Here is a 27,710-nt window from a genome sequence, read left to right on the forward strand (position 1 = left end):
GTCCCTAATGCATTACTATGGCCATTTGCTCTCTGCTCTGACAACTCAATGTGTTTCAAGGACTACTGTATATAGCATCAGTTATTAGATTGATAACTTGTGCTCTGATAGGCGGTCAGATACCACAAAACTTAGCAGGAACAAGTATCACACAGCGGTAGATATATACAGAATGGCTAGATCTACTTTACACAGGTGTAATCACATCATGATCTAAATATAGCCTTAGAGAGAAATACCATATGTAACAACCATAGAGGGAAATAAAATTTATCTGCAAAATATTTGATTGAAATAGCATAATACATTGCTAATACCACATGCAAATTTCAAAATTTAATTTTTCTGGTTGATTTTGAGGGTTTACTACTGGTTTTACTAAAGTCAAGAATACAATTTGTCATTTTCATGTTCTAATATCGGGGAAAACAATACACTAGCACAGCTTTATAATCTATGATTATAGAGACACATGCATGTTTTGACTACTACATTTACTAACAAGTGAATGTTGTTTCAAATAGTACAAAGGAAAAGCATTTATAATGCTAATGGTACACCTTTCTACTGATGATCGCAATGCATACTCAAGTTTGAAAAAATTTTGAACAATTTAAATTGCCTCGACTTTCTGGCTATTACATAGTTTTGATTGGCTGCTCCAATAATTACTAAATTACTCTTTATATTAGATAATTTGAACCGCTGTATCTTACTGTAATCTGTAGTCTTATTGTAAAATTGGTCCATTCACAAATGCCAGATATTGGGCTAACTTAGCACATTCTTTTCTCAAGCTTTATACATCTTCATAATCTCATTGATGCAGATGACTATCTATTGATATAAATAGGAACTAGTACTGTCATATATTTTATTATAATACACCCTTTTAAGGATTTAGATACCTTGTCGGTCAGATATATTTGTTAGATATCATTTACATGTATATACATATTTACATTAAAAAACAGAATTTCAGGTTTAAGAACATGGACTCTGACAATGTGTTACTACACCGCCAGAGTGATGCTTGAAATTGACTTAGTCGAGCTACCAAGTAGCACAGATTTACAAATTACGAGTCTAATTCGATACATGGATAAACGGTAACCATCTTGATAGATACAATGACACTGGAGCACAAGTATATAGATGTGCGCTCTATTGCAGGGTACCCCTGTATGTATTGTAGAATGGTCTGTCTTTAAAGCTCGTGATCTCTGACCAACACAAACTATTGCAAACTGTTGTGAGACCCAGGTTCCTCTTCATTTATTTCAGACTCGTTCACCTGAAACAATAAAAGACAAGCTACGCTTGAGACACATGAAGTGCATGTACATAGATTTCAGTTGACTCTTAAAAATAGAATTAAATTGACCTCAAAAGAGAATATAAACTAGATGAATAAAACATACTCTAAGTTGTGCGGAAGCATCTCCATAATCAACAGGTGTGTGATCAGTCTGTTCATTTGGACATAGATCAACAGGTGTGTCTGTCACAGATATTCCTTGACCATGTACACCAGACTGATTCTAAAATTACAACGCAACCATTTTAAAAAACAGCCCAACAGTAGTGCCTCAGGTGCATTCGACACTGCATTGGCAGGAAGCCCTTTCTCCTAGTCCCTTAGCTCTCTCAGTTCTTATGTAATGTAGAGTATTAATTTAATAACTTCATGGATGTTCACACTAAAAGCTAGTTCACACTAGTGCTGGGCACGGGTAATAAAACTCGTTGGACTCGTGGGTTTATCTTCTCTCGAGTCTCGGGTAATAGAGATTTTGAGCCTTTCGGTCTTGTGCGTTCGGGTTTTGACTTGCGAGTTTGAGTTTTGTTACACGGATCCGTCGAGTAGACTGGAAAAAAACTCGGTCTATTGCGCCCTGCTCTCTAAACACTGTTTAATAACCCGCCTATCAACCCTTTGAACACTGGCCTTTTTTGTCATTGCATGTCAGTTACTCTGGGCAATCTGTCCAACGATCCGAAGTTTGTATACTTTTGTTAGGTATATCTGAATGTGCTCATAATACAATGATATTTGGTAAAACACCAGTAAAAAAAGTTGGGCAACCCACAGCAAATGTCATCACAAAAAAAAGTACTTGATCATTATTAGGGCTAAAACTATAAAAGTTTGTGCGATTTTAATAAACTCATAAAAACATTTACAATAGCATCATATCCATTGAGCACATGTTCATCATTATTTTATGACTGAAATATATTGGAAAAGTAGTATTATAACGTTCTTTATTTGCATCACAATCTTTCGCATCGTATTTGCATCACACCTACCAACAAACGAGTTGTGTCAATTTTTTTGCGATGTCGTTCAAATAAAGTTTGCTATTAAAACGAAGGAAGTAGGTAAAGATATTTGAAAACTGTTACAAACGGGAGTAAAATTTCTGTTCTAATATCTTGTGTAAAAATTAATTTGATTGACTTACACTGTTATTTAGAAACGGCTCTTGTAAACAAAGCCATGTGAATGCCGGAATGCCTGACACATCCTACGCCATGCCTGAAAACTGACAGTTGGGGTTCAAACTTCAAATGGTTAAGGCTGTGAGCACGAATATCGGTTGTGAGAAAAAAGTAAAAAACAATAAATAAATTGAATAGAATTATAATCGCATTGAAAATTTTAAAATATGTCTGATGTTTGGAAATTTTAGACATAAAACCCGTATCAATAAACCTGACACCCGAAAAACCCGTTGGCCACGAAGTACTCGTGCCAAGCACTAGTTCACACCATATCGCTGTATCTCGCTGGACATTGATGCCACAATATTTTGGTGATCCATGTCGGTGATAACAATCTTCAAAATATTACAAACCCATTTGCGTTTGCATCAGCGAATATGTGGTGTTTTCATTTTTCGTTTCAATTTTTCTCAAAAAAACCTCTTTGTTGCCGCGTGCCTGAATCAAATACTAGTCTCTGCAGCAACTACCATAAATAAAAATAAATAGATAACGCTATCCGCGACAGCGAATTTCCATCACCGAAATAATACAAATTGTACAGGCTGTCGTAGATGCACGGCTAACTACAAGTTTGACAGCTGCAAACTTTCCCGACGTCTCCAAGTTTCTTCGTCAATACCATCGGTTTATGGTAGTTTACCATGGTTTACGGTTTACCATAGTTGACGATGAATGTTGAAAAGACAACAGGATATAGTGACAGCAAAAGATATATATATATATATATATAGTGTAGACAAGCCTAAGTTCCCAGCACAAATTAGCAGCATCAAAATTGGTCTAACTGCCTTCAATTTGTTTAGTTCCCTCAGACATGCTACTCACTCCTTACGTTGTGAATGACTTCAAAACTTCATGCTAGGCCATAGCTTTTTCTTGCTATATTTTTAACAAGGTTGAGCAAGATTTAGTTTGTTCCACAACTGCAAGTGCAATTTAACCAGCCAAATTGATCACATATTTTGAAGTGATCTCAACATACAATCATTTGAGTGGTTTACAACAAGACCAAACCAGGATTGATGACAAATCCCTATACAGTGCACCCTCAGGATACGATTTTGATCTGTTCCAGGATTATGGTGAAAAAATCGTATGGAGTAGAAAAACCATAATAATATATATATAAATCTAACTAATACAAAACTCCTCAAACTCATCTGATACGAACTGTCTGCCATTGTCCGTTACTATAGATTCGGGAAGTCCTTCTGTTATAAAAATATGGCGCAGCATAGCAATAGTGTGGGACGATGTCGTGCTTCCTACATCCATAATAGCTACATATGGATATTTAGAGTATGAGTCAACACACAGTAACCACATTTTGTCTTTGAAGGGTCCAGCAAAATCAAGGTGAATTCTTTCCCATGGTTTCTGAGATACTGGCCATGCAGAGTATGTTTGTTGTGGTTCATTAGCTGAGAGTCGGCATGGTTCACAGGTTCTAACCATGTGCTCAATGTCCTTGCCAATAGAAGGTCACCACACATAGCGACGAGCGAGCTGCTTCATTCTAACGATTCCCCAATGGGATGTGTGCAGTGTATCAAGGACCTGAGGAATGGTATTTCTGGGAAAAACTACTCTGGTGTGTGCATCTCGTTGTACCAACAGTATTCCTTTATGCATAAATAAAGAATCTTTCATTCTCAGATAGGGGAGTAGATGCAAAAGGTCTCTTGGCAGTTTCTTTGGCCAGTTACCCTGCGTGATCCAGCCTCTGACTAATTCAAGGCCAGCATCTTTTGTCGTTTTGTGCAGGATTAAGGAAGCATCTAGTGGTGAAGCCACCAAATCCTCTTGAATCATATGTGATATTTCCTCGCTATCACGAGCTTCTTGTGAATCAAAAACAATGTCTGGGCCTTGGAGTAAGCGAGAAAGGCCGTCGGCATTGCCGGGTTGTTGAGTTGGTTTATATCGAATATCATATTGGTAGGCCATGAGAGTCAGTGCCCATCTCTGGAGTCTTTGAGCGGTGAGCAATGGGATGTGTTTGTCAGGGGAAAATATGGCAACTAAAGGCTCATGGTCTGTGACAAGGGTGAATTTATGACCAAATAAGTATTGTCTGAATTTGCTCACACCATAGATAATGCTCAGCCCTTCTTTTTCAATCTGTGAGTAATTGCATTGTGGTGCGTTTAACGTTTTTGAAGCATGAGCTATTGGCCTTTCTACGCCATTTTCTTCCTGTAGCAGTACTGCACCGATGCCATACTGTGATGCATCTGTGGATAAAATTACGGGTTTGTTAGAGTCAAAATGAGTCAGCTAGGTAGTGTGAATAACATCTTGCTTTAGCTGTTGAAATGATTTCTCACACTGTGGTGTCCACTGAAAAGTAACATTTTTGCAAAGCAGTCTATTGTGTGGAGCTGCTTTGTCTGCGAGGTTTCCTATGAACCTGCCATAGTAGTTGATTTTTCCCAGGAAAGCCTTAACTTCATGGACATTCTGAGGTCTTGGTAGACGCTCGAGAGCAGCTATGGCTTCATTGGATGGTGTTTTACCATTTTTGTCAATGTGGTGGCCCAGATAGTCCACAGAGGTTTTGAAGAACTGACATTTTGACTGCTGGATACAGAAGCCATACTCTTGGAGTCTTTTTAGCAGTTTGTCTAGATTGCTCCAGTGTTCTTCACTGGTGCTGCCAGTTACTATGAGGTCATCCAGGTATGCAGCAACACCTGGTAAATCTTTAGTCATTGTGTCCATGCATCTTTGAAACTGGGCGGGACTGCATGCAACCCCAAAGCACATTTTATTATAACGAAAAAGCCCCAAAGGTGTATTGATGACGCAAAGTTGCTTAGCTTGTTCGTCTAACTCTATCTGTAAATAGGCATCGGCAAGATCGATTTTGGTAAAACGTTGGCCGCCTTGAAGTTTTTCCATAAGCTCATCTAATTTTGGCAAAGGGTGCTGGTCAACAGATATCTGTTTGTTTAGAATTTTGAAGTCCCCACAAATTCTCACTTTTCCATTAGGTTTTGATACGGCCACAATTGGTGCTGCATAGTCGCTGAAATCAATATGTTCCAACACTCCTGCTTTGACTAAACACTCAATTTCTACTTTCACAGCTTCCCGTCGGGAAAATGGTACAGTGCTGTCAGAAATTATGAGACCACCCAATAATTCTCGCCTTTGTTCAATTTTGCACCTCTGCTGGCACCATATTAATTCATTCATTTGCCACATATTGTACATCATAAGATGCAGAAATTTCTCCTTGTTCTAGTAAAGTAAATCAGGAGTCTTTCATTCTTCTTTTACAGCATTGGTGATAGAATTAGTGTCATCAAGTTATTTCTTCAGTGTCCGACCACATAGCTTGTTAGTGGTAAAACGTGATGTCATCACTATGTGTTGTGCATTCTGTAATCTCACAAAGTTAAATAGTTTGGCATAAGAAAATAAAAAATGAATAAAAAAACGAAAATATCTTTTCGTTTTTTTATTCATATCAGTTGCATATGCCTTTCGATTGAGATAAAAAAATAAGTATGGATTGTTATGTGATGAAACTTTGCTTCATATTAATCAGTAGAAAATTTCGCATCTAATGGTATATGGTTTATGATAGTTTTTTGTAAAACTAAGTCTTTAAATCATTGCTACCACCAATTGTCTCTTAAAATGTGAGGTGGTCTCATAATTTCTGACGGCACTGTACTTCTCTTGGCTTGAAAAAAACAGGCCGTGATTTTTCTTTGAGGTGTATTGAATCTTTTGTTGAACACTTCTGGATATTTTGTTAACAGTGCACCCGACTTTACCTGCCAAACCCTCAACCGGGTCGCTTTGAATTGTGTTTACATTTTCTAACACCGCTGACAAGCCCATCTGTGACAAGCCGAAAAGATCACTCCAGTCTAAGCCAAATAGGTTAGATCCTGCAGGTGTATCGACTACTAACAAACGCAGGTTTTGTTTTACCTGGTCTCCAACTCCAACATCTACATAGCATTCTCCTTTGACTTGAAGTCTGCGGGCCCCATACCCACTGATACAAGTTTTTGTTTCCGCTAGTTGCGGTGAGCCGAGTTGTTTATATCCTTCCAAGCCTATCATGGAACATGTAGCTCCAGTGTCCCACTGAAACTTGGCGTCGATTCCATTGACCTTTAGATTTACCCAGATTTGTTTTCCAACTCGTTCAATTATGTCTACCTTTGTTTTCTGCTGGGCATGTCTTGTAGTGTCACGGCTATGCCTAACTGTGCACACTGACTCTTCAGCTAGGTTTGAGTTTTGGACATCAGCCTTTGTGGATTGCCCACCCTTCGATTTGCAAACAGACGAGATATGCCCTTTTTTGTTGCAGATTCTACAAACGAGTTCTCTACAAGGGCAATCTTTGCGATCGTGGTTGATAAAACAACTCGGACAGGATTTTAGCGAGTTAGAATTAGTTTCTTTGGTTACTACTTTGAGCTCGTCTGGTTCTCTGTTCATATGTGTCAGACATTCTGTTAACCGAATCTGGAGGTGGTTCATTGAACTCACCTTTCAGCACTCTATCCGTTTCCGTAGTTTTGATGTATGTTACGGCTTTAGCAAGCACATCATCAAGGGTGGGGTTGCTGTCCAGTAAGCACTGGCGTCTGACATCAGCGTGGGGTGTTTCTTTGATTATGACGTCTCTAATCTGATCATCTACATAGCTCTGACCACAGCCATTATTTTTGCAAGCAAAATTACAGTGGCTTGCTAAGCCCTGTAACTCTGCAGCCCAATCAGCATACGTTTGATTCTTTTTCATTTTACACTGATAGAACTCATACCGTGCTGCTTGTATATGAACATTATCCTTATAGTGGTTGGTTAGTTTCTGTGTTAGCTCAGTAAAAGATTTTGTCGTTATATCTTCTGAGCCGAACAGGTTCATCATTAGGTCATACGTTGGCGCGCCTACCCAAGACAGCAAGCAGGCTCGCTTTTGTTTAGCATCAGTAACATTGTAAACAGCAAAGTGTTGGTTAAAACGTTCTAAATAAATTTGCCATTTCTCAGTCTCCTTGTCAAACGTGTCAAACTTCGGAATAGTTGGAGTGGAATTCGTACCTTGCCATGTTCTTGTTTCCGATTTCTCTATTAGCTCTAGCATGTTTCTGGAACAGAACCTGCTGCTGCTGCATAGCATCCATCATTGCGTTAACCGTATCCTCCATTGTCCACTTGAGCGTTTATTTAATCAAGAGTTTTTTTGATAGACATATCCCACTTCTAACACCAGTGATAAATCCTTAGGTTGTGTAGAAACGAGAGGTTGACTTGTCTCTTACAATCTATTTAATAAACTGACAGCATACAAGAAGATAGCAAGCCATGCCATATTAGGAAAATCAGACACTCTAAGCAAAAAACAACAAATGCGTAAGTAGGTCATTTCTGCTAGCTGGCTGACCTTGGGGAATAAGACATAACAACTATTTTACTAAATTTCAACTTTTTATCACTAAAATCTCATCACTTAACAGTTTCGGTCTTCGCTTTCACTGTAACGTTTAGCGAACTTGTTTAAAAGTTTTTTTAACTCAATTCGGCAAGAAAGCTTAAACGATGCCGTTTTTGTAATGAAGTGCATTTTTGTTAGCAGGTTAAGAAAAGTTATCTGACCTTCTGATTGAAGAGATTGCAACTCCATCCTTGCTTTTGGTTTAGAGATAGCATTACCATTTTACACACAAAAATTGCTGAACTGAGAGAAATCGGTAATCATATCTCTCTTTCAGGCGTTGTGAAAATATTCTTGGTAAACAGCATTCTGGCGTCTTTGTTAGCTTGATGTACGTAATAAGCAAACCGGCGGCCAAAACTGAACTCGGGCGAAGATTTTGTTGGTGTCATGCAAGTGCCAAGTATTACTGGTACTTTGCCAACAAACATTATGCTTTTTAGCTAAAGCTTTATACAAGCTAATATTATATAGTACTGTCTCATTATAGCTATTAATAATGCTTGTAGCTTTTTACAAAGCTTTTCTATGACCAAACATATAAATACTTGGGTTTTCTGTTATCAAATCAGTTGTCTCTGGGGTGTGCAATAAACCATTCCTCTAATTTAATACTCTATTTAATTGCTTCTGTGCAGAAACATAACAGAAGCTAATTGGCGACAAGGATTTCTCTTTTGAACAGTTACAAAGAGTTTTGTTCAGATTTTATCATTGATAAAATCGATACAAAGAGTTCTAGTTTATTACAAGAGTAACTGTTCAAAATTGCACCACTACAATGGCAGAAGTAGCAGACCTGATCAAGCTAATGCAGAAGCAGCAGGAGGACCAGAGACAGCAGCAAGAGGAGCAGAGAAAGCAGCAAGAAGAGCATAGACAACAGCAGCATGAGGAGTTCAAGCAGCAACAAGAGGAATACAGACGTCAGCAAGATGAAAGAATGGAGGAGAATAAGAAACTGATGGAGCTACTACTACAAAACCTACAACGGAAACAAGAAACAGCTGCAACCGCTGTTCCAGCCTTCCCAGGTTTTGACCCAACAGCAGAGCTACTAACAGATTACATAGACAGATTCAACACATTCATTGCAGCAAATTCTATTCATCAAGACAAGATTGCTGGCACTTTTCTCACCAACCAACAGCCTACACTCTACAAGCAGCTTAGTAATATGGCAGCTCAGCTTTCAACACCCAAGCAGATCAACGACCTCAACATGGATGAAATACTGGAATTTCTCAAAGACCAGTATGACCCTAAGCGCTTCATTGTTAGAGAGCGTTACAAGTATTGGAGTGACATGCAGAGGAAACCTGGAGAAACTATTCAAGAGTTAGCGGCCAGAATTCGTCAGGATGCAACTACATGTGCCTTCATAGACATTACAGATCCATTAGATGAGGCTCTCAGAACAAGATTTATCTGCTCTGTAAACAATGAAGCAGTTCTAAAATCTCTCTTCAAGGTCAAGGACAATGAACTCAACTTCAACAAAGCTATACAGGTAGCACAGGAAACAGAAGAAGCAGCTAAAGTTGCCAAAGAGACAGTTTATGGAAACTCGTCTAAAGTCAACAAGGTTGCTCAACAGAAATCAAGATACAAACCAATCCAGAAAAACAACTCTACACCTGACAAGCAGAAGGAAGGAAAGCTATGCTACAGATGTGACCGAACTAACCATACAGCGGATGACTGCAGATTCAAAGCAGCCACCTGCAACTTTTGTTCAAAACAAGGTCACATAGAAAGAGCATGCAAGAAAAAGAAATCATCTGCAGCAGAAAAACCAGTAAAGATGATAGAATGCACATCAACCAAGATGGTGAAACTTGCTGAAAACATCAAACTGGAGGGAGACAACTTCACACTTGAACTGGACACTGGAGCATGTGACAACTTCATCTGTAAATCAATATGGGAGAAGCTAGGAAAGCCAAACCTAAAACCTACTACAGTTAACTACAAATCAGCCTCAGGACATCTCATAGAGACGCTTGGCAGATGTGAGCTAACTGCCCAATTGGATGCACAGAAAGAAGTCAGACTACCATTTGTGATTAGTGCTGTACAAGATCTCAACCTACTAGGAAGAACTGCTATACAGCAACTAGGCATCTCTATTGATGACAAGCTACAAAAGAACCTTGTATCAACAATCACAGAGAACCAGCCAGATGGGAGGTTACAAATCAAGTGTAAGGAGATGTGCAAAAAATTTCCAGAAATATTCAAAGACGAGCTAGGATGTCTCAAGAACTTTGAACTAGAGATAAACTTCAAACCTTCAACAAAGCCAGTCTTCTGCCGACCCAGACCAGTTCCTATTGCCTTGACAGAAGAGCTCAACCAAGCATACGAAGCAGGTGTAGCTAAAGGCATATGGGAACCAACTCAATTCAACCAGTATGGAACACCAGTTGTACCTGTACGCAAATCTACAACAGGTCAAGCTGCAGGGAAGATCAGAGTATGTGGAGACTACTCCAAGACTATCAATAATCAGCTAGAAACACATAGGAAACCTATCCCACTACCAGAGGATCTAATCAGAAAACTAGGTGGAGGCTATTGCTACACAAAGATTGATTTAGCAGATGCCTACAATCAAATATTGTTGGCACCAGAAAGTCAACGACGACTAGCACTATCAACACACCGAGGAGTACTACTACAGAAGAGGTTGCCCTTTGGCATAAGCTCAGCACCAGGGTATTTTCAAGAAATTATGGAGCAACTGACACAAGACCTCCCAGGAGTAGCAGTATACCTAGATGATATACTAGTGAGTGGAGCCAATGCAGAGAGCCATCTACAAAACTTACGTCGACTTCTTCAAAGATTAGAAGAAAGAGGGCTCAGATGTAGAAAAGACAAGTGCTGTTTTGCTCAACCTACAGTAGAGTATCTGGGACACAAACTCACTTCAAAGGGAATCACTAAAGGAAAAAAGGCAGATGCAGTACAACAGATGCCAGTCCCAACAGACTTAACTCAGCTAAGATCTTTCTTAGGAGCTACACAATTCTACAGCAAGTTCATACCCAATCTGTCACAACTCACAGGACCATTGCACAAACTGACACGCAAAGGAGAGACCTGGAAGTGGGGCACTGAACAAGAAAAGAGCTTCAACAAACTGAAAGATATGCTATCAACTGATAGTGTCTTAGCACACTTCAACCCAGATCTTGACATTGGAATCTCATGTGATGCTTCAGAAACTGGACTGGGAGCTGTACTATTTCATCGTTATCCTGATGGAAGTGAGAGACCAATAGCCAATGTTTCAAAAACACTGACCAGCACACAGAGGAAATATGGACAAATACAAAAAGAAGCTCTCTCAATCATATTTGCTCTAAAGAAGTATCACCAGTACCTGTATGGTCGACGGTTTATCTTGGTAACTGACCACAGACCTCTTCTCACACTTCTAGGACCTACCAAAGGAGTTCCAGCTCTAGCAGCCAACAGACTAGCAAGATGGGCACTGGTACTAAATCAGTATGACTACACCATAGAATACAGATCTACCCAGCATCATCAAAATGCAGATGTCCTCTCAAGACTGCCAGTTGGACCTGATAAAGAGTTTGATGCAAGAGAAGATGAGGATGATGTTGATACAGTATGCACTATTCACACTATTGGACAACAGCTCAACTCTACAGACTACAATGTTCTAGCAAAGGAGACAAAGAAAGACCCAACACTAGCCACAGTAATGCGCTACACAGCAGAAGGATGGCCTGGTAACAAAGAGATGAAGGAGACTCAGCTGTCACTCTTCCACAAGATCTCAGATTCACTTTCTATCACTGAAGGTTGTCTTCTATATGGCAACAGAGTAGTCATTCCTGTCAAGTTACAACAGGAAGTATTAAAGATCCTTCACCTTGGACACTTTGGAAGGGAAAGAATGAAGAAGCTAGCTCGAACGGCTGTCTATTGGCCTCGCATTGACTCTGATATAGAGGAGACAAGCCGACAGTGCACTGCCTGTGCTGAACACCAGAAGCTTCCACAGAAGTATCCTATACATCCCTGGATGCTACCTGAGAAGCCATGGAGTCGTCTTCACTTAGATCATGCAGTGAACTTCATGGGCAGCCAATGGCTAGTGATGATAGATGCCTACTCAAAGTATCCATGCATACACAGGACGTCATCTACTTCTACCAGAGCTACCACAGACATCTTAGAGGAGATATTCGCACACTTTGGATACCCTGCTCTCCATAGTCACTGACAATGCTACCAGCTTCGCCTCAGGAGAGTTTCAGCAGTGGTGTCAAGAGAGAAGCATTGTTCACCTCACTGGAGCACTCTACCATCCAGCTACAAATGGCGCAGCTGAAAGACTAGTACAATCCTTCAAACAAGCCATGAAGAAATCGTCACTCTCACCTAAATCTGCACTACAACAGTTCCTGATGCACTATAGAAGGACACCACTTCCTACAGGATACTCTCCCAGTCAGCTGCTGAATGGAAGACAGATGAGATGCAAGATTGACACCCTATTGCCATCACCCGCACACATAGCACAGTTTCATCAATCCAGAGAAGTCAACCGATCGGCAGAAAAGACAGTTAGCAAGATACACAGCTACAATCTTGGAGCACCATGCTATGCCTTGTATCATAGACCTAGACGCAACAGACAACCTAGATGGGTTCCAGCCATTGTTACTAAGATATATGGAACTCGTAGTCTCAATGTCAAAGTGGTACCAAAGGGACCTACTTGGAGAAGACATGTTGAACAACTCAGACCAAGATACTCAACAGAAGAAGATCAAGACCCTGGAGATAAACCTGATATAACAGAGGAGACAAAACTGCAACTACCAGCCCCTACAACTGTAACAGAGCAACCTCCGTCTAGAAGAAGACCACGCAACCCTCGTCTACCTGATGGAGATGAGTATAGCAGAGACAAACCCCGAAGGTCTAAGAGAACCAGAAAGAACCTTTAGCTTAGTGAGGAGGTGTCATGCAAGTGCCAAGTATTACTGGTACTTTGCCAACAAACATTATGCTTTTTAGCTAAAGCTTTATACAAGCTAATATTATATAGTACTGTCTCATTATAGCTATTAATAATGCTTGTAGCTTTTTACAAAGCTTTTCTATGACCAAACATAAATACTTGGGTTTTCTGTTATCAAATCAGTTGTCTCTGGGGTGTGCAATAAACCATTCCTCTAATTTAATACTCTATTTAATTGCTTCTGTGCAGAAACATAACAGTTGGATTCGTATGGTGAGGTAAAAAAATCATGTTTCTCCTCGTAAGATGAAAAGATCGTATATCAGGGTAATCGTATTCTGAGGGTGCACTGTATAACAATATAGAATGACCAGTAAAGCTTCGCATTTGCATGTTCTGTAATGCTGGCAAGACATAAAGACCAGTACAGTAGATGCTCCTATAATGTATACCTCCTACAGCGTAAATTTCAGATAACGTAAAGAATCTATGTGAAGTTTTTGCTTCCTACTACGTAAAAAGTCTACATAACGTAAAACATCGAGTCAGACGAGTTCTCAAATTTGACATGCATATTAAGCTATATCTATTATGTATACAACTTTTGCGACATTCGAGTTCGTCATGATAGATGGTCAGATGCGTCGACAGAACAGAGCAGTTGCTGTGCCATTGTTCATGAATACAAAAGCGATTGGTGCAGGTGTTACAACGTCGGTCTACCAATCTGAATGTGACGAGTTGGAGTATTGTGGAAAGTTATCTTTTATCCTAACCTTGACCCCAGAATACATAAAGACAATGAACAGGTAATACCGCGTTTTTATTGTAAAAATCTTTCATTGTTTTGCTTTATTGTAAACGTTTAAAGTATTTATTATTAGTTTTACTTAACACTTTTATTTTTTACAATAGACTTCGCTGTTTAGAAAAAAAATAAGCAAATCGTTATAAATGAACGTCGAAAATGTGCTCTCCCCATCAACTTATTGTAGAAATTACTGCGATCATGGTCTATAAAACCTGCAAGATTGATCAGAAAAAGGAAAAGTTGTCGATGCAAACCAATAATACTGCAAGTACGGTACAACCCACAAATTAGAAGAGTTAATTCAAGTTTTTTTATTTTTGCATGGACAAAGGGGTGAGTTTGAAAAGATCTTGGAATGAATTAGGCAATTTACATGTATTTTACTGTTCTTATGACCTAAATTCCCTAATGTAAACGTACCTGGAACAGATTATTTACGTTATAGGAGCACCTACTGTATATATTTATATCTGTATAAAACTGGTTTACACACCAATCACCTGTACTCACATGTAGCTGCTGGAGGAGTTCAGCTGATACTTGATTATCGTCAAGAATTTGTATTTGATGAGTCTGCTGTAATTGTACGAGTTGCTCCTCTGTGGCGTGTATTATTTGCAACTCTCCACTACCATCCAAACTCAGTCCCTACGCAAGGCACCATCCATATTGTAAGTCTAAACCCACAAGCAATCTGTTTTCTCTCTATTTTGCTAAGATAATGAAGAAATGCAGTCAAACATGGATAACTCAAACTTCACGGACCGAGTGAAAGTGTTCGAGTTATCAGAGCGTTCAAGTTATTAGAGCAGTGTCATAAGTCCATGTATTTATTAGTAGATACATGTACGTATACAAAATATAATATAAATTGAATGCTTCTAATGTAAAGTTTAAAATTTTTTTATCACAAAGTAGAGATTTTTCTACCACTTGAGATGCCTAAATAGTCAGCGGTAATATAGTCAGCGGTTATATAGTCAGCGGTAATATAGTCAGCGGTAATATAATCAGCGGTAATAGAGTCAGCGGTAATATAGTCAGTGGTAATATAGTCAGCGGTAATATAGTCAGCGGTAATATAGTCAGCGGTAATACAATTAGCGGTAATATAGTTAGCGGTAATATAATCAGCGGTAATATAACCAGCGGTAATAAAATCAGTGGTAATATAATCAGTGGTTATATAGTCAGCGGTAATATAGTCAGCGGTTATAAAGTCAGCGGTTAGAAAGTCAGTGGTAATATAGTCAGCGGTTATATAGTCAGTGGTATTCTATGGTGGAATTTTGAGAAAACTACCTCTTGTATCTGCAACTGACTGTCATCATGTAGGTTGCTCGTTGTATAAGCAACAAACTCATGGTCTTTTTGATCCCTGAAACCCTTCACAACCATTGGCTGTCCTCTCATTTTACGCCGATAAGCAGTTCGACACTTGCTGTCAATATTCAAGCGTATTCTGTGCCACTCTCGTTCTTTCACTCCAAATTTGTGTATTAAATGGCCTGCAGGAAACCGACACCGTGCCCAAAATAGTATAATTTATGACACACAACAGTCACGTTTTGACGGGTTAATTGGTATCTTAGCAACCAATAACAATCCTTGGTATCTTAGCAACCAATAACAATCCTAGTAAGACTTACATCTTATGCCATAAATTTTTAAAGGGTCTAGTTGCATCTTGCCATGTTTGCCGGTGCCTGAGAGATTGGATGTTGCTTGAATGTCCCTGTCAAAGAGGTAGTCAAGCAACGTGAGAGCCATTTTTTCAGGCGTTCGGCAGTTTGAGTGGATATGTAGGAGGTCACTGGGAGAGATGGGCACTCGCACTCTCATCTCAGGATCTGTCTCATTTCCAAGCCAGACCCCATTTGGATAGTCATCTGTAAGCAAGAACAAATACTCAAAAAGGAACTTGAGAATGGAACAATCAAATGTGTAATACAGTTATACAGTCATACCTCAACATAATTGTGTTTCAGCAAGCGAGAAATTTGAGATATGAGAAAAATCCCAAGCAAATAATTACCGTGAGGTGTGAGACAAATTTGAGATACAAGCTTAGAGACGGTTTTCGATGCAGCCGCTAACTGGCTGAGCATGCGACTGCTGCTTACGACAACAGCATCACTCATTATTGCTCGTCGGATCAGTATGAAGTTTTAAAAGGCCGAGCAAAAGTGAAGGTAAAAGCGAGATAAGAAGAGCCTTGCTGGAGGAAAAAATGAAATTAGAATTGTAATGTAATTGTAATAGCATAATGTAAAATTAAAACTAATTTTTACATGTGTGTATAATACGCTAAGTTCGTTTATGTTAAATTTAAAGTTCATGTTATGCTAGCATCACAAAAGTGTAGCATATCGAGCTCTCTCCCACTGCAGTTAGCCACTACCATCTGTCTGGAAAGTAATACTCTATAGCTATATATCGAGCTCTCTCCCACTGCAGTTAGCCACTACCATCTGTCTAGAAAGTAATACTCTACACAGTACTGTTACAGTATATTATGTTACATTTTATTCCCGATAACCACTACCCTAGGACACTTATATTTCGCTAATATTTAGTTTCGTGAGTGGCATACAGAGTAAAACTTCGCTGCAACTTAATTTCGCAGCTCTGATGAGTGCGAAAATATAGTGATGTAAAAATAAATGCAGTGGAACCAACATAATTAGATTCATCAGGTCCAGTTCACTGTTACGAAATTGTTTTCAATTTGCGACTAGTTTGTATTTGTAAACCGCAGGTAGAAATGTGTTGATGAGATCGATAATGCAATTTGATCGCTTGTTGCCATTTGTTTCTTGGACTATCAATGACGGCAAGGTCCCTCCCGCCGTGACTGATGCGGTACCAATATGAGATCTCAAGTATTTATAGCATGCGGTGGCCATGGCTCCGGGGTTGTTATTGTTTTTAGTTGGTAATAAAATTCATCACTACAACAATTATTATTCAATTTTATGACTTTCTCTACCAGATTTTCATCCTCATCAGTTACAAATGCAGTGACTAAACTAATATCATCATCTTCCTCATTTGTCTTGGCTTTTCCAAAAAAACCTGTTATCGTAATTTGCTTTGCCATGCTGCTCAATTGGTGTATTAGCTATAATGAGTTTAGCAGAAATTACCCAATGAGCCAACCACACACGAAAAATGCCTGCATTTCTAATACGTATGACGATTTTATTATGAATATTATTAACCAAAGCTATTTAATTTCGCGTTTTCGCTCGTTCGTTATGATAGTTTAGTTTCGCTCATGAAATTTTCGCGAAAGGATGACTCCGCGAAAACGCGAAAGTTAGATGAGGCGAATACATAAGTGTCCTAGGGTAGATAGGTATCTGTTACTTTGTGAGCGCAGGTGGTGAATTAGAGCAATTAAAAACACGTTAGTCCATTGTAATATCCTGTTTTGGGTGGTTTTTCAGAGAATGTGAACAGACTAATTTGTATTTAGTTATTTGATACAGAAAAACCTGATTTGAGATACAAGAAATTTGACATGTACAGTGCACCCTCAGAATATGATTACCATGTTATACGATTTTTTCGCCTTACAAAGTGGAACATGATGATTTTCCCACCTCGCGATACCAATCTTATCTCACAATCGGTGTCAACAAAATTTAGTAAGGAGCTTATTTCAAGTAGGTTGCGTTCCAATTTTACCAGAGTATAACATACTGTACTTTTTAAGACTATTAGCTGCTACTTTTTTCTGAAGTTTTGAGCCATGCGGCTTATATAAGGGTTCAGCTATTCTGTGGCTTCTTCTTTTACCGCTAGGGCGCATTAACCAGAATCTCTGGTTAGTGCGCCTCTAGCGGTGAGAGAAAATACGAAACAATACCTAACGGTACTGTTCCGTTAGACACTAGGTTAAAAAGTGTTGTTTTAAACAGCAAAGTTGCCGCCGCGTTAAAAAGCACCGTCCTGAGTTCTGCGGCCTATACAAAGGTGCAGCCTATGTATTGTTTTATTATCAGATTTTGGAAAATAAAGCAGATGCGGCTTATATAAGGGTGCAGTTTATAGTCCGAGAAGTACGGTATTTCACATATTTCTAATTCTTACACAAAAGCATCATTGCATTGTAGGCTGTAGAACTTGTGAGTTAAAGTGCTCAATAGCTTCCGCACCAAGACAGTGGATTAGAAACCTGTAAAATTGAGAGATCCATGTGTGACTTACTTTCATTGTTGAGAGTGATGAGAGTGACATTGCCCCCTGGCGCTGTGTATGCATTTCTCACAGGTGTTGTACCATTTTGTGGCAATCCAACAACAACTGCATTACCGCGACCCCTATTACTCTCTCTAAAAACCACTCAGTAAATACACATATTTTTACTACTAAAACAGCATTTGAAGTTGAGTTTGACAAAAAAATGAATATAATAAAATAAATGAAGAATAATGATAGACACGCAACCTAATATCTTGACAATATTATGCAAACGAATTAAAATGTTAGCGATAACAATCAATTAACTCTAGAAGCAAATATGCAGATTCAAGTGGTAAGACAGCGAAAGACCGCATAAATCAAATGAAAAAAATATTTCTAATGTTTCAAAGTTACTACCATCTTTTAATTCTGCCGATTTGAAATGTTACGCTGGAATAAAAATGCATTTTTAGGTAGTAAGCCAGAGTCAGACTAAAGTTATCATTCACCTTTACTAGGATCATATCGATTCTTAGAGCTGTCTACAAAGTCGGAAAAGTGAAGAGCAGAATTATTGGACATATTTCTACTAATTTAAACATGTTTATTAGTTTATTGGAGATAAACTGGCATGTAGATTTGCTGTTTCGATTTGAAGGATGATACTCACGAGAAAAAGTTCAAGATTAGAGTTCCCTAATTTTCATACTCATGACTAACTATTATATATTTAAATATTATTTATAGCTTGGTATTGTATACATGTAATAAAACAATGATTTTAGGTCAATTGGTTATATTTTACCATTTTTATTGTGGAACTTTGTTTCAGCAAAAGGTTTCTGAAAATAGAAAATTTTCTAAAACTACCTTCTTTGAGACAGGGCAACATGTAAGTATTATGAGTTTTCTAACTGAATTTAATATCATCTGAAAGAGAGAGATTTGACTGGTTCTTGTGAAAATAGAACAGGTAATTCATCTCAATTCTGTCTCTTGTGGTAGTAACTTATTTTATGGCAATTTTCTGAAAAATTACCGGTATTCAAGGTAAACCGCATGAGTTAGTCGATTGCGAATGAGTTAAGGAATCTAATAAACATATTTACCAAAAATGATTCTTTACAACCTTAGAGGGAATTTATAATGGGATTTCAAATCATTTAAAAAGTTTCAAAAATAGATTTTGAAACCTAGAACCAGACTTTAAAACTTAATGAAATTCATTAGACTAAAAATCTAAAATACACTATAATATACAGTAATATAGAGTAATTATTGTTGGAGACATAAGAATATGTACACAAATAGTTCCCAGATAAAAAATAACGTATGTGGATAAATTGCAGAAGCTTCCTGTTGGTAGGAACGAACACCAAACTAAAGAAAACTTACGACTTTTCATTATCTTTGAGTTGAAGTTTTTTATTCAGTGTTTGAACAGTCTTCAAGAGTGTATCATACTTGCGCTCTAAATCATCTAGCCGTAGAGTTAATGCCCTGTTCACATTATATAGAGTTTGCTACAAGTACAATTTTACCAAGTTACAAAAACTTTTATTTGGTGTGTATACTATAGACAATGATATTGTCTGTATAGAAGTATGACTATGAACTATGACGACGCAGTACACACCTTAACATTATCATCGTTCCAGTCTATAGTAATAGTCTCAGTGAAAACATCGTCAGCAGATCGTAACCGTTTAACAGGCGGTTCTGCCTCCATATCGGATTGAGCCAAATCTGGATCAAAGAAATGAAAGTGACAGTTATAGCAGCACATAAGTAATGCTACATTTACCAGAAATTAGTGTGAAAAGTCTACAATAATGAGTTTAATCCAAACAAATTAATAACAGGCCATACACATATTAAAATGGGTTCTCACATAAGTCACAACGCCATGTAATAAACACAAAAGTGGTGCACAAAGTTTTTGCCTCATTGGCAACCCAGTCGATGATGCTCTACACTCTATCTCTGCTGTTATACTAAAGAGTTGTTTGACATTGTAAGAAAGTCTAGCGACACTGGATTTATATGCAGTACTGGGCGATCAAGAATGCTTCGAGATTCAAGTGAACACCAAGCCGGCGATGGACGTTGACTTTTTAGTCTTATATGTCTAAAACGATTTCGGAAGGACATGGAGAAAAAGGACATGGAAAGATAAAATCTTGCATCATGTTTGGAAGATGGGTACATAATAGTCACAAAAAATCATGGTGTTTGATGCAAGTTTTTTAGATATGGCCTTTAATAAAAAATTTAAAAAGCTTCACAAATTTCGATTGTGCGAATCAACTGCTACACCAAAATGCTTTTTCTTGGTGTCAAATTGAAGCTCAGAGTGTGCTTTCTTTGAAGTATTAAGGCGACAGAATGCAGAGTAACAGGTAACCAATACAAATTCTCAATATAGTATTCTAAACAGGTCATTATGATGGATGAATTACTTTGAAGGCCTGACTACGCAGACTGGTGAAATGCATCGCTGAGGCATAACAAAGATAGTTGTTGTAGTTACAAACATCAATGATAATAAATCATACATCAGGTTGGCAAATAGATTGACCGATGACATTGGCTTCAATCGTGCGAAGGCCGATTTTTGCTGGATTTTCAAGCAGCATTAGTTAAAGGTTGACTTGCAACAAAATTCACATTACAGTTATTTGGTATCAAAAGATTCGCCATGTCTTACCCTGTTGTGTTGTAGGTGCCAAATACGTGGAAATGTGATTACAAGCTCTTAAAAGCTCAAAAACGAAAAGCCGCCGTAGATTGGAATCTCTTTATTTCTCAGGCATAGCCATGAAATTTGGTTGTCTTGTCACGTGATGTTCTCACGTGAATTGAAAGGCCAATAAAAAGCTCAATATCAAACTTATCTTAGCACTAGTTTATGACAAACACTTCGGGTTTTACCGAAGATCCCGTATCAAATATAGATGCTCGCTAATTTACAGTTTTGTTTCGGCATTATTCAAACCTCAAGTCGTAATCTGATCACGTGACCCAATACTTCGCAAATAATTTTTGCAGCACTTTTCGATTATCACAGGTGGGCAACAGGTTCGTCATGATTATCAGACAATGATATGTACTCATTCGAGGTAAGGTTAAAAAGTTTAACGATTTTTTACGGTAAATTACAAGATATCAGTGCTAAAAGTAACAGCATTACAATGACGATGAAACAGATGCGTAAGAACAATAGACATGGGTTTATTGAATGCGTGAAGTATATTTGTGAAATATTTCGACGAATGAGGTTGCATGAAAGTGTAAACAGAAACCATCATGTAACAACTACATCTCATTTGAGCCGTTTTGGAAAGCGAATCCAAACTACGGCGGTCTCGTGTGGCTGCGATTAACTGTTTGTTTTTTTTTAGCTTTTAAGAGCTTGTAATCACATTCCCATATATTTGGCACCTACAACACAACAGAGTAAGACATGGTGAATCTTATGATACCAAATAACTGTAATGTGAATTTTGTTGCAAGTCAACCTTCAAATATCGTCAGGATATTTTCGTTATAACGAGTAAAACCAACAATTTACGATAGCATTAGTTTTTTGTGCAGACACTTGCAGTGCTATATTTTGCTAAAAAAAGGTATTAGTTACTATGAAAACAAGCAGAGTACAAAATACAGTAAGTTCATAACAAATCAAACTACAGACAACAGGATCTTAGCCGACATTAATGACCAAAACAATCTGAACAATTATCTGAAATGTTTGATAAAGTTTAAATTTATACTAGTGAGTTTCATATAGACGATGTTTGATCCAAGTTTCAGTAATGGAGTTGTATACTTTTGCCTATAAGTACGATGATAAATTCTATTGCAGCAATTACCGGCAAACATCTTGTGAGTATTGTGACAAAATTTCAGGTTGTGATGACAATGGGTTGTCGCGTGAGCCAACGTCTTATCAAGGTAAGTCAGTTGATTCCAGCTATTTTTTAATAAATTTATCAAAATGTTGAATTTACCGAAACATCGAAATTTGTGCGAAATAAGGGAAAGCTGGTACTCAGAAAGTTGAAATGTTAAACATTGCCTTTGGAGTTGGTGCTCTAAAGAAAATACGAGTCTATGAGCGGCACAAACGTTTTGGTGAAAGTAGAGACAGCACTGAAAATGACTCATGGTCTGGCAGACCAGCCTCAGCAGGAACTTGTTCATCAATTGATAGTGTGAGGTCACTAGTCATTGCAGATCATTGTTCAACCGTTAAAAAGATATCTGAAGAGACTGGAGATGGGTTAGGAACTACTGATTTGAACATGATCAGAGTCTCAGCAGAGTTTGTGCCATGTCGACGTTTGCACTTGCCGTTTTCTGCGAAGTAGTATTGTGCTAAAAACAATATGGCCGTGCTGCCTCATCATCCATATCTACTAAATCTATCTCCCTATGACTTTCGGCTAATTCATAAATTGAAACTTACTATGAAAGGGACAAAATTTGACGATGTAAAATCGATTCAACGTTCAACCAGAGAGCTAGACAGTACCGGTAAGATAGCTTTTAGCACTGCATGGCATCACAACAGAAGAGATGGGACAAGTGTATCGATACTCAAGGGTACTTTGAAAGGTTCTAGCTAGATAAGTCAAAGCAACACTTATGGAGTTTAGCTCCATTCCTGGAATTTATGAATCAGGCCTTGTATATATATGTTACAAATGAGAATATCTTAGTCAACATCTAAATATTCGTTTGTATCAAGCCCTGGGGTCGTCGTCATTTGAAAATTTAACTTTGACGCAATTGTCATGCATTGGAAATGAATAAAATAGAATCGAGATGACAGAGATGAAGTATTTCGACCAACCACAGACAGACATGCTAGTTTTATCGTTGCTGATGCTCATGTAGACCAACATGCTTGTTTCAGAGTTGCATCTACGTGTTGCCATCTTTGTTCACGAACACATTGGCTACGCAAATGACGAGTTTCACCGGTGTGTAACCAGACCTTTAGACTATAACTACCACAAACAGCTTTCATTGTTTGTTCATAGGTAAATCAGACACGCTGATTCCGATTTTGTACTCAAGATAAAGATTGGTCCACTAACGTTCAAAGTCAAGTTTGTTTTAAAAGGCTTTTGTGTAGCGATTCAATATCGGTGTCGCAATCAACACAACAAACCCGGCCCATAAATATGCGACGTAGCCTAGCTTTTTAGGGACGGAAGTTGGGGATGTTTAGTCCAATCTATAATTATAGAGATGGGTGTCTTAAAACCCATTATTCTCTAAATCCAGCCTTAAAAATAATGTCTTTTCTGGACGGCAGATAAGCTATTTAACATTGCTTGTAGCTTTGTTACAGGATGTTTAACAGGTTGAAAGCCGAGAAAAACAAGCTCAAAAAAGCGCGATAATAACGCTAGCTTGAGAGAAGAGCGAGAGAGAATTATCTGTTAAATACGGAAACCCAACAGTGTTAAAGCACATAAATTACATTATTTTTTTATTATATATTTCAATACATCAGAGTCTTGGCTTTCGAATGAGCCTATATTTAATACACAAAGACTAATAGAACTATGAAAAACGGGGTGTCAAAAGTACATCCTGCAAAAAAAAACACTTGGTTCAGGTACTCAAAATGTGGCGTCATAATTCTCATTTAGCCTTATGTCGTCGATCCCTTTCGCTCCCATTGCGGCTGCGTTTTTCTGTGACAATCGTTGTTGTTAAACCCGGAGAGCGCTAATAATAAACTAGGATTCTAGATAATCAACAATGCCCGCGATCAAACTAACAACCTCAGCACCCGACCAATGCAAACACATGTTCTGGGTTAATTAATTATGCTTCAATAAATGTACCGTCGCTGATAAAAAAAGAAAAGAAATTACATCGATTAAATTATGACTTGCGGTTGCATGGCCCTAGGACTAAATGTCAATCGCACTTTCGCGAGATCATGCAATGCTTGAAATTAATTAGTCTCAGTCGTCACCCTTAACATCGCATTTAAAATAAAGAGCTAGTGCATAATATCAACGGGAAAATATAGTATGGTTCTTGGAGTCTGAGGTACTTATCATAGAAATAATATGTACATGGAGAACTAATGACACTGATTCCTTTGTCATCCTCATTCGTTCTCTGGAGTTGTCCTACCTTTGTCTGCCACTAGCGTCATTATCGTCACTTTCGTAGTTGATAAATAAGCTGTAAGAGCACACAACAACGAATATGAGAATTGTGACGTCACAATTTTCGAGACTATGCCAGTAAACTTTTTCGCGGTAGAGCTCTGGGGAAATACTATAAACACCAACCAATGTCTGTCTCACCATGGCAAACAATAGCTCATTCGAAAGCCAAGACTCTGATGTATTGAAATATACAATAAAAAAATTATGTAATTTATGTGCTTTAAACGACTTGGAAAACAAAACATTGTTTCTCTACGATCACCTGATCTGCTTTGTTTTAAAATTAAGTATAAAATCAAATTGTAAAAATGGACGTAAACCTGATTTTAAACTTGATGGAAACCTGTATTCACATTCAACTCCTCGAATACAGTCATTGCAATACTCATAGACCTATCAACTATATTAGACTGGGCAATCTAATGCATCACGGCTCAGCATTGTGTCCTACTTAAATAGCCACATTCTTCGCGATGTAACGTCATTGCTTTGTTCGCTTCGCCTAGTCCAGGCCATAGTTTTAAGTAGGAAGCCATGGAGAGTGGAGCAAATACCAGCACTGGAAATGCTTTGAAGGTAAATTTTACAACAATTGTTTTCAAGTGTGGTTGTGAGAGGTATCTAGATACAAAGAGCAAGGAATCTTACGGATATTTCCGAGATATGCGCACAAATAATAGTTTTTCCAAAATGTTTTCCTAAAGTTCATTGCTGGCACTAATCTTTGAAAAGTTGTTATGCACAAAGAGGTGCCAAGCGCGAAGTAGACGAAGTATTGCCCATTTCATGAAGTTTTTCATCACCATGGCAGGTGGACATAAAGGTGGCTAGTAAATGAGTATGGTGATGGCTGTGCTATATTTAGAAGTGTAGCTAAACCCAACCGAAAAGATTTTTACTTTATGATGGTCTCATAAGAATGCAATCATTTACTAATTATTTTGCAGGGCAAGAGGAGCAGAAATTTTTTGCTGTGCATTTGGATGTTCTAATACTCCAGAAAAAGACAGTAAATTCAGTTTCCACACCTTTCCATCGGAAGACAAACACCTAGACGGACGTAACAAGTGGATAGACGCTGTGAAACTTAAGTACTGGATGCCTTCCAAATACTCTGTGCTCTGCAGTGATCATTTCACAATGGACTCCTATCGTAGACCTCCTGGTATGAAGATGGCTGCCATGCTAAAGCCTACTGCTGTACCAAGGGTGTTTGAATCTCTGCCAAAATATTTACAACCGAGTCAACCAAAACATAGACGACTGTTATGCCGACCAACACCATCTACATCACCTCCACCAGACCGAGATGAGCCAGTCCTGGAACCTTCACTTTGTTATGAAGAGCCAACAGCCGCCAAGCAATCTGTAGAGACCATTCCCGATCCTCTACATAAGCGTACCTCGTACCTTGGAATAGGGAATTACATTTTTCAAACATTCCGCGAGGCCAAGTATCTACTTCCGTACAAGCTTGGACAAGATCATATAGAAACACTGTTCTCAAAGATTCGGGCCAATGGAGGTTCCAACAATAATCCAGATGTCCGTAGCTTCAAATCAGCACTGAATGCTCTACTAGTGAAAACAGACATCACACCTAGCTCGAGTGATAACTGTCTTGATTTTGATGGCTCAGATGGCTCCTGCTCCCTACTTCTCTCATCTAAATGAAGAAAAAGTCATGTAAAAAGTGACGATGATTTCCGAGTGTGTTGACTAACAAGGAATCACTGCAGACATACACAAGCTAGTGGTCACTTTCATTGGTTTTACGAAGCAATTCGCATCAGGAATTTTCATACGCAATCCACAGCGCAGGCAGCACTAGTTGAAACTATCCCATCCAGATATGTCAGAATTAGAATTCACCATGAGGCTACAAAGGTAGCAGCTAACAAGAGTAATCTCAGATCAAGGCTCAGCTGACTGGTCGTCTTTAGTCATGTGTAGCCTGTCACAATATGTCTAGAAAAGTGTACCATTTGTCGTTTGTTTTCTACAATTTTTCTGATGCTGTTTGCACCAGAACACTTAAGGACCAACAGTTATATTAATGACAGACTGCAATCAGTGTACTATTTACCAGTGTGTATGCATTTGAAATCAGTTTGTACACCTAGCTACCTGACATGTTAGCCCATAGCATAGGGCAACATTGATAAGTTTGCAATTTTTTTTTGAATAGATCAATATACATTTTTACTGGCACTTTACATATGAAATATTCAACTTTATGTTTACAAATTTGCAGGATAGGAAATGCATAGTGTACACCTTGCATCTAAAATTTTAAACCAATATCTTGTGTACTTTAGTGATTATGTCAAATTACATGTAGCAACAAAAATGTCTCTTCATTATTTCAATGTAAACAATGATGACTCACTTGCCTGACCAGCTGCAAGTGAACAAAGCGTTGACGCCACAAGGAATGTGGCTATTTATGTAGGACACCGTGGCTTCACATTGCCCAGTCTAGTATAGTTAATAGGTCTATGGCAATACTCTAAAATACCATTTCGTTGAAGTGATGCTACAAGAGTTTAAGATGTCAATGATCGACTCATGCTGGTTTATTTTTATGAGCGAAGCTGCGTGACCAACGTAAAAACAGAAGCCCTGGATTTTTCTACCGTTATCTTGTCTAACTTGCTCAACCACTATGCACATGTCACAGTCTAAACATTACATCTGATTTGGAATAAGTTGAAGTAATTGGGTTACCACCTCTGTAGGAAGCATGATAAACCAGCCAGGTAATAAGGAGCGTAAGTTGGGCACTGTTTCTCAAAAGGCAGTTACCTGATATGATCTATCACAGGAGCATCTATTCCATCTTGATCATACTATCCCGTCTACCTGACACCAATAAACTTATTTTAACAGCGACATCGAGAAGCTTACCAACGGCAACTTGGGCTTCCACCGGATGTTGATGCAAGCCATCATGATGATCCGCAAACAATGCTGTCACGCAATCCGATGGGCTTTCTAAGTGAGTATCGGTCATCTTGGAAACTGACTGTCGCTGAAACAAGAATTATTGCTTGTGTATATAAAATTTACATACAATATAAAGTAACATAGATAATCCACGTGTAGAGCAATGCATGTACAAAACTAGGCTGCCTTTCATGGAATTTTGTTTGCTGCAGCAGAGACTTTAAGCAAACCCTAGCAACGCCTCTAGCAACTGGTCCATGGGCCATATAACATAGAGTATTGAACAATTCCCACCAGTACCCATATTGATTTGTAAAGAAGATTCACTTGTATTTCTGGTTTCGTCACAGAAATTTGCCATGAACATCGCAGAATCAATAAAACTTCAGTAAAAGCTCTGAAGAAATAACCAATGATATGCAATGCGGGAAATACCCAAAAATCGTAACACGCGTGTTCGTATCTTCGAGAATGCTGGAGATTTACCGTTTTTCTCGAAGTCCTCTCGACAGCTGCGTACAATGGCGATAATGGCGCGCTTGACGAGAAAGACAACCGGAAAAGAAGAAGCGTCAGTCAAATATTAGCGAA

General features: G+C 38.4%; 1 protein-coding gene across 4 annotated transcripts; it reads right to left on the bottom strand.

Moving 5' to 3' along the window:
• Positions 1-860: 860 nt before the first annotated feature.
• On the bottom strand, positions 861-27,642 carry LOC137403788 (protein BANP-like). Of its 4 annotated transcripts, none has more exons than XM_068089836.1 (10): positions 27,606-27,642; positions 27,081-27,204; positions 19,613-19,722; positions 19,372-19,499; positions 18,001-18,125; positions 15,438-15,677; positions 15,091-15,296; positions 14,299-14,436; positions 1,422-1,541; positions 861-1,294 (listed from the first exon to the last, which is right to left on the bottom strand). In XM_068089836.1, exons 2-10 carry the CDS (start codon positions 27,184-27,186, stop codon positions 1,238-1,240), a joined length of 1,230 nt encoding a protein of 409 aa, XP_067945937.1. In that variant the 5' UTR covers positions 27,187-27,204; positions 27,606-27,642; the 3' UTR covers positions 861-1,237. The 4 variants fall into 4 exon arrangements, with proteins under 4 accessions (XP_067945937.1, XP_067945954.1, XP_067945964.1 ...); XM_068089853.1 differs by lacking the exon at positions 27,606-27,642 and adding an exon at positions 27,414-27,542; XM_068089863.1 differs by lacking the exon at positions 27,606-27,642 and adding an exon at positions 27,447-27,537.
• Between the last annotated feature and the right edge of the window lie 68 nt (positions 27,643-27,710).

Source organism: Watersipora subatra, chromosome 1, assembly GCF_963576615.1.
Source record: "Watersipora subatra chromosome 1, tzWatSuba1.1, whole genome shotgun sequence".
Taxonomy (NCBI): Eukaryota; Metazoa; Bryozoa; class Gymnolaemata; order Cheilostomatida; family Watersiporidae; genus Watersipora; species Watersipora subatra.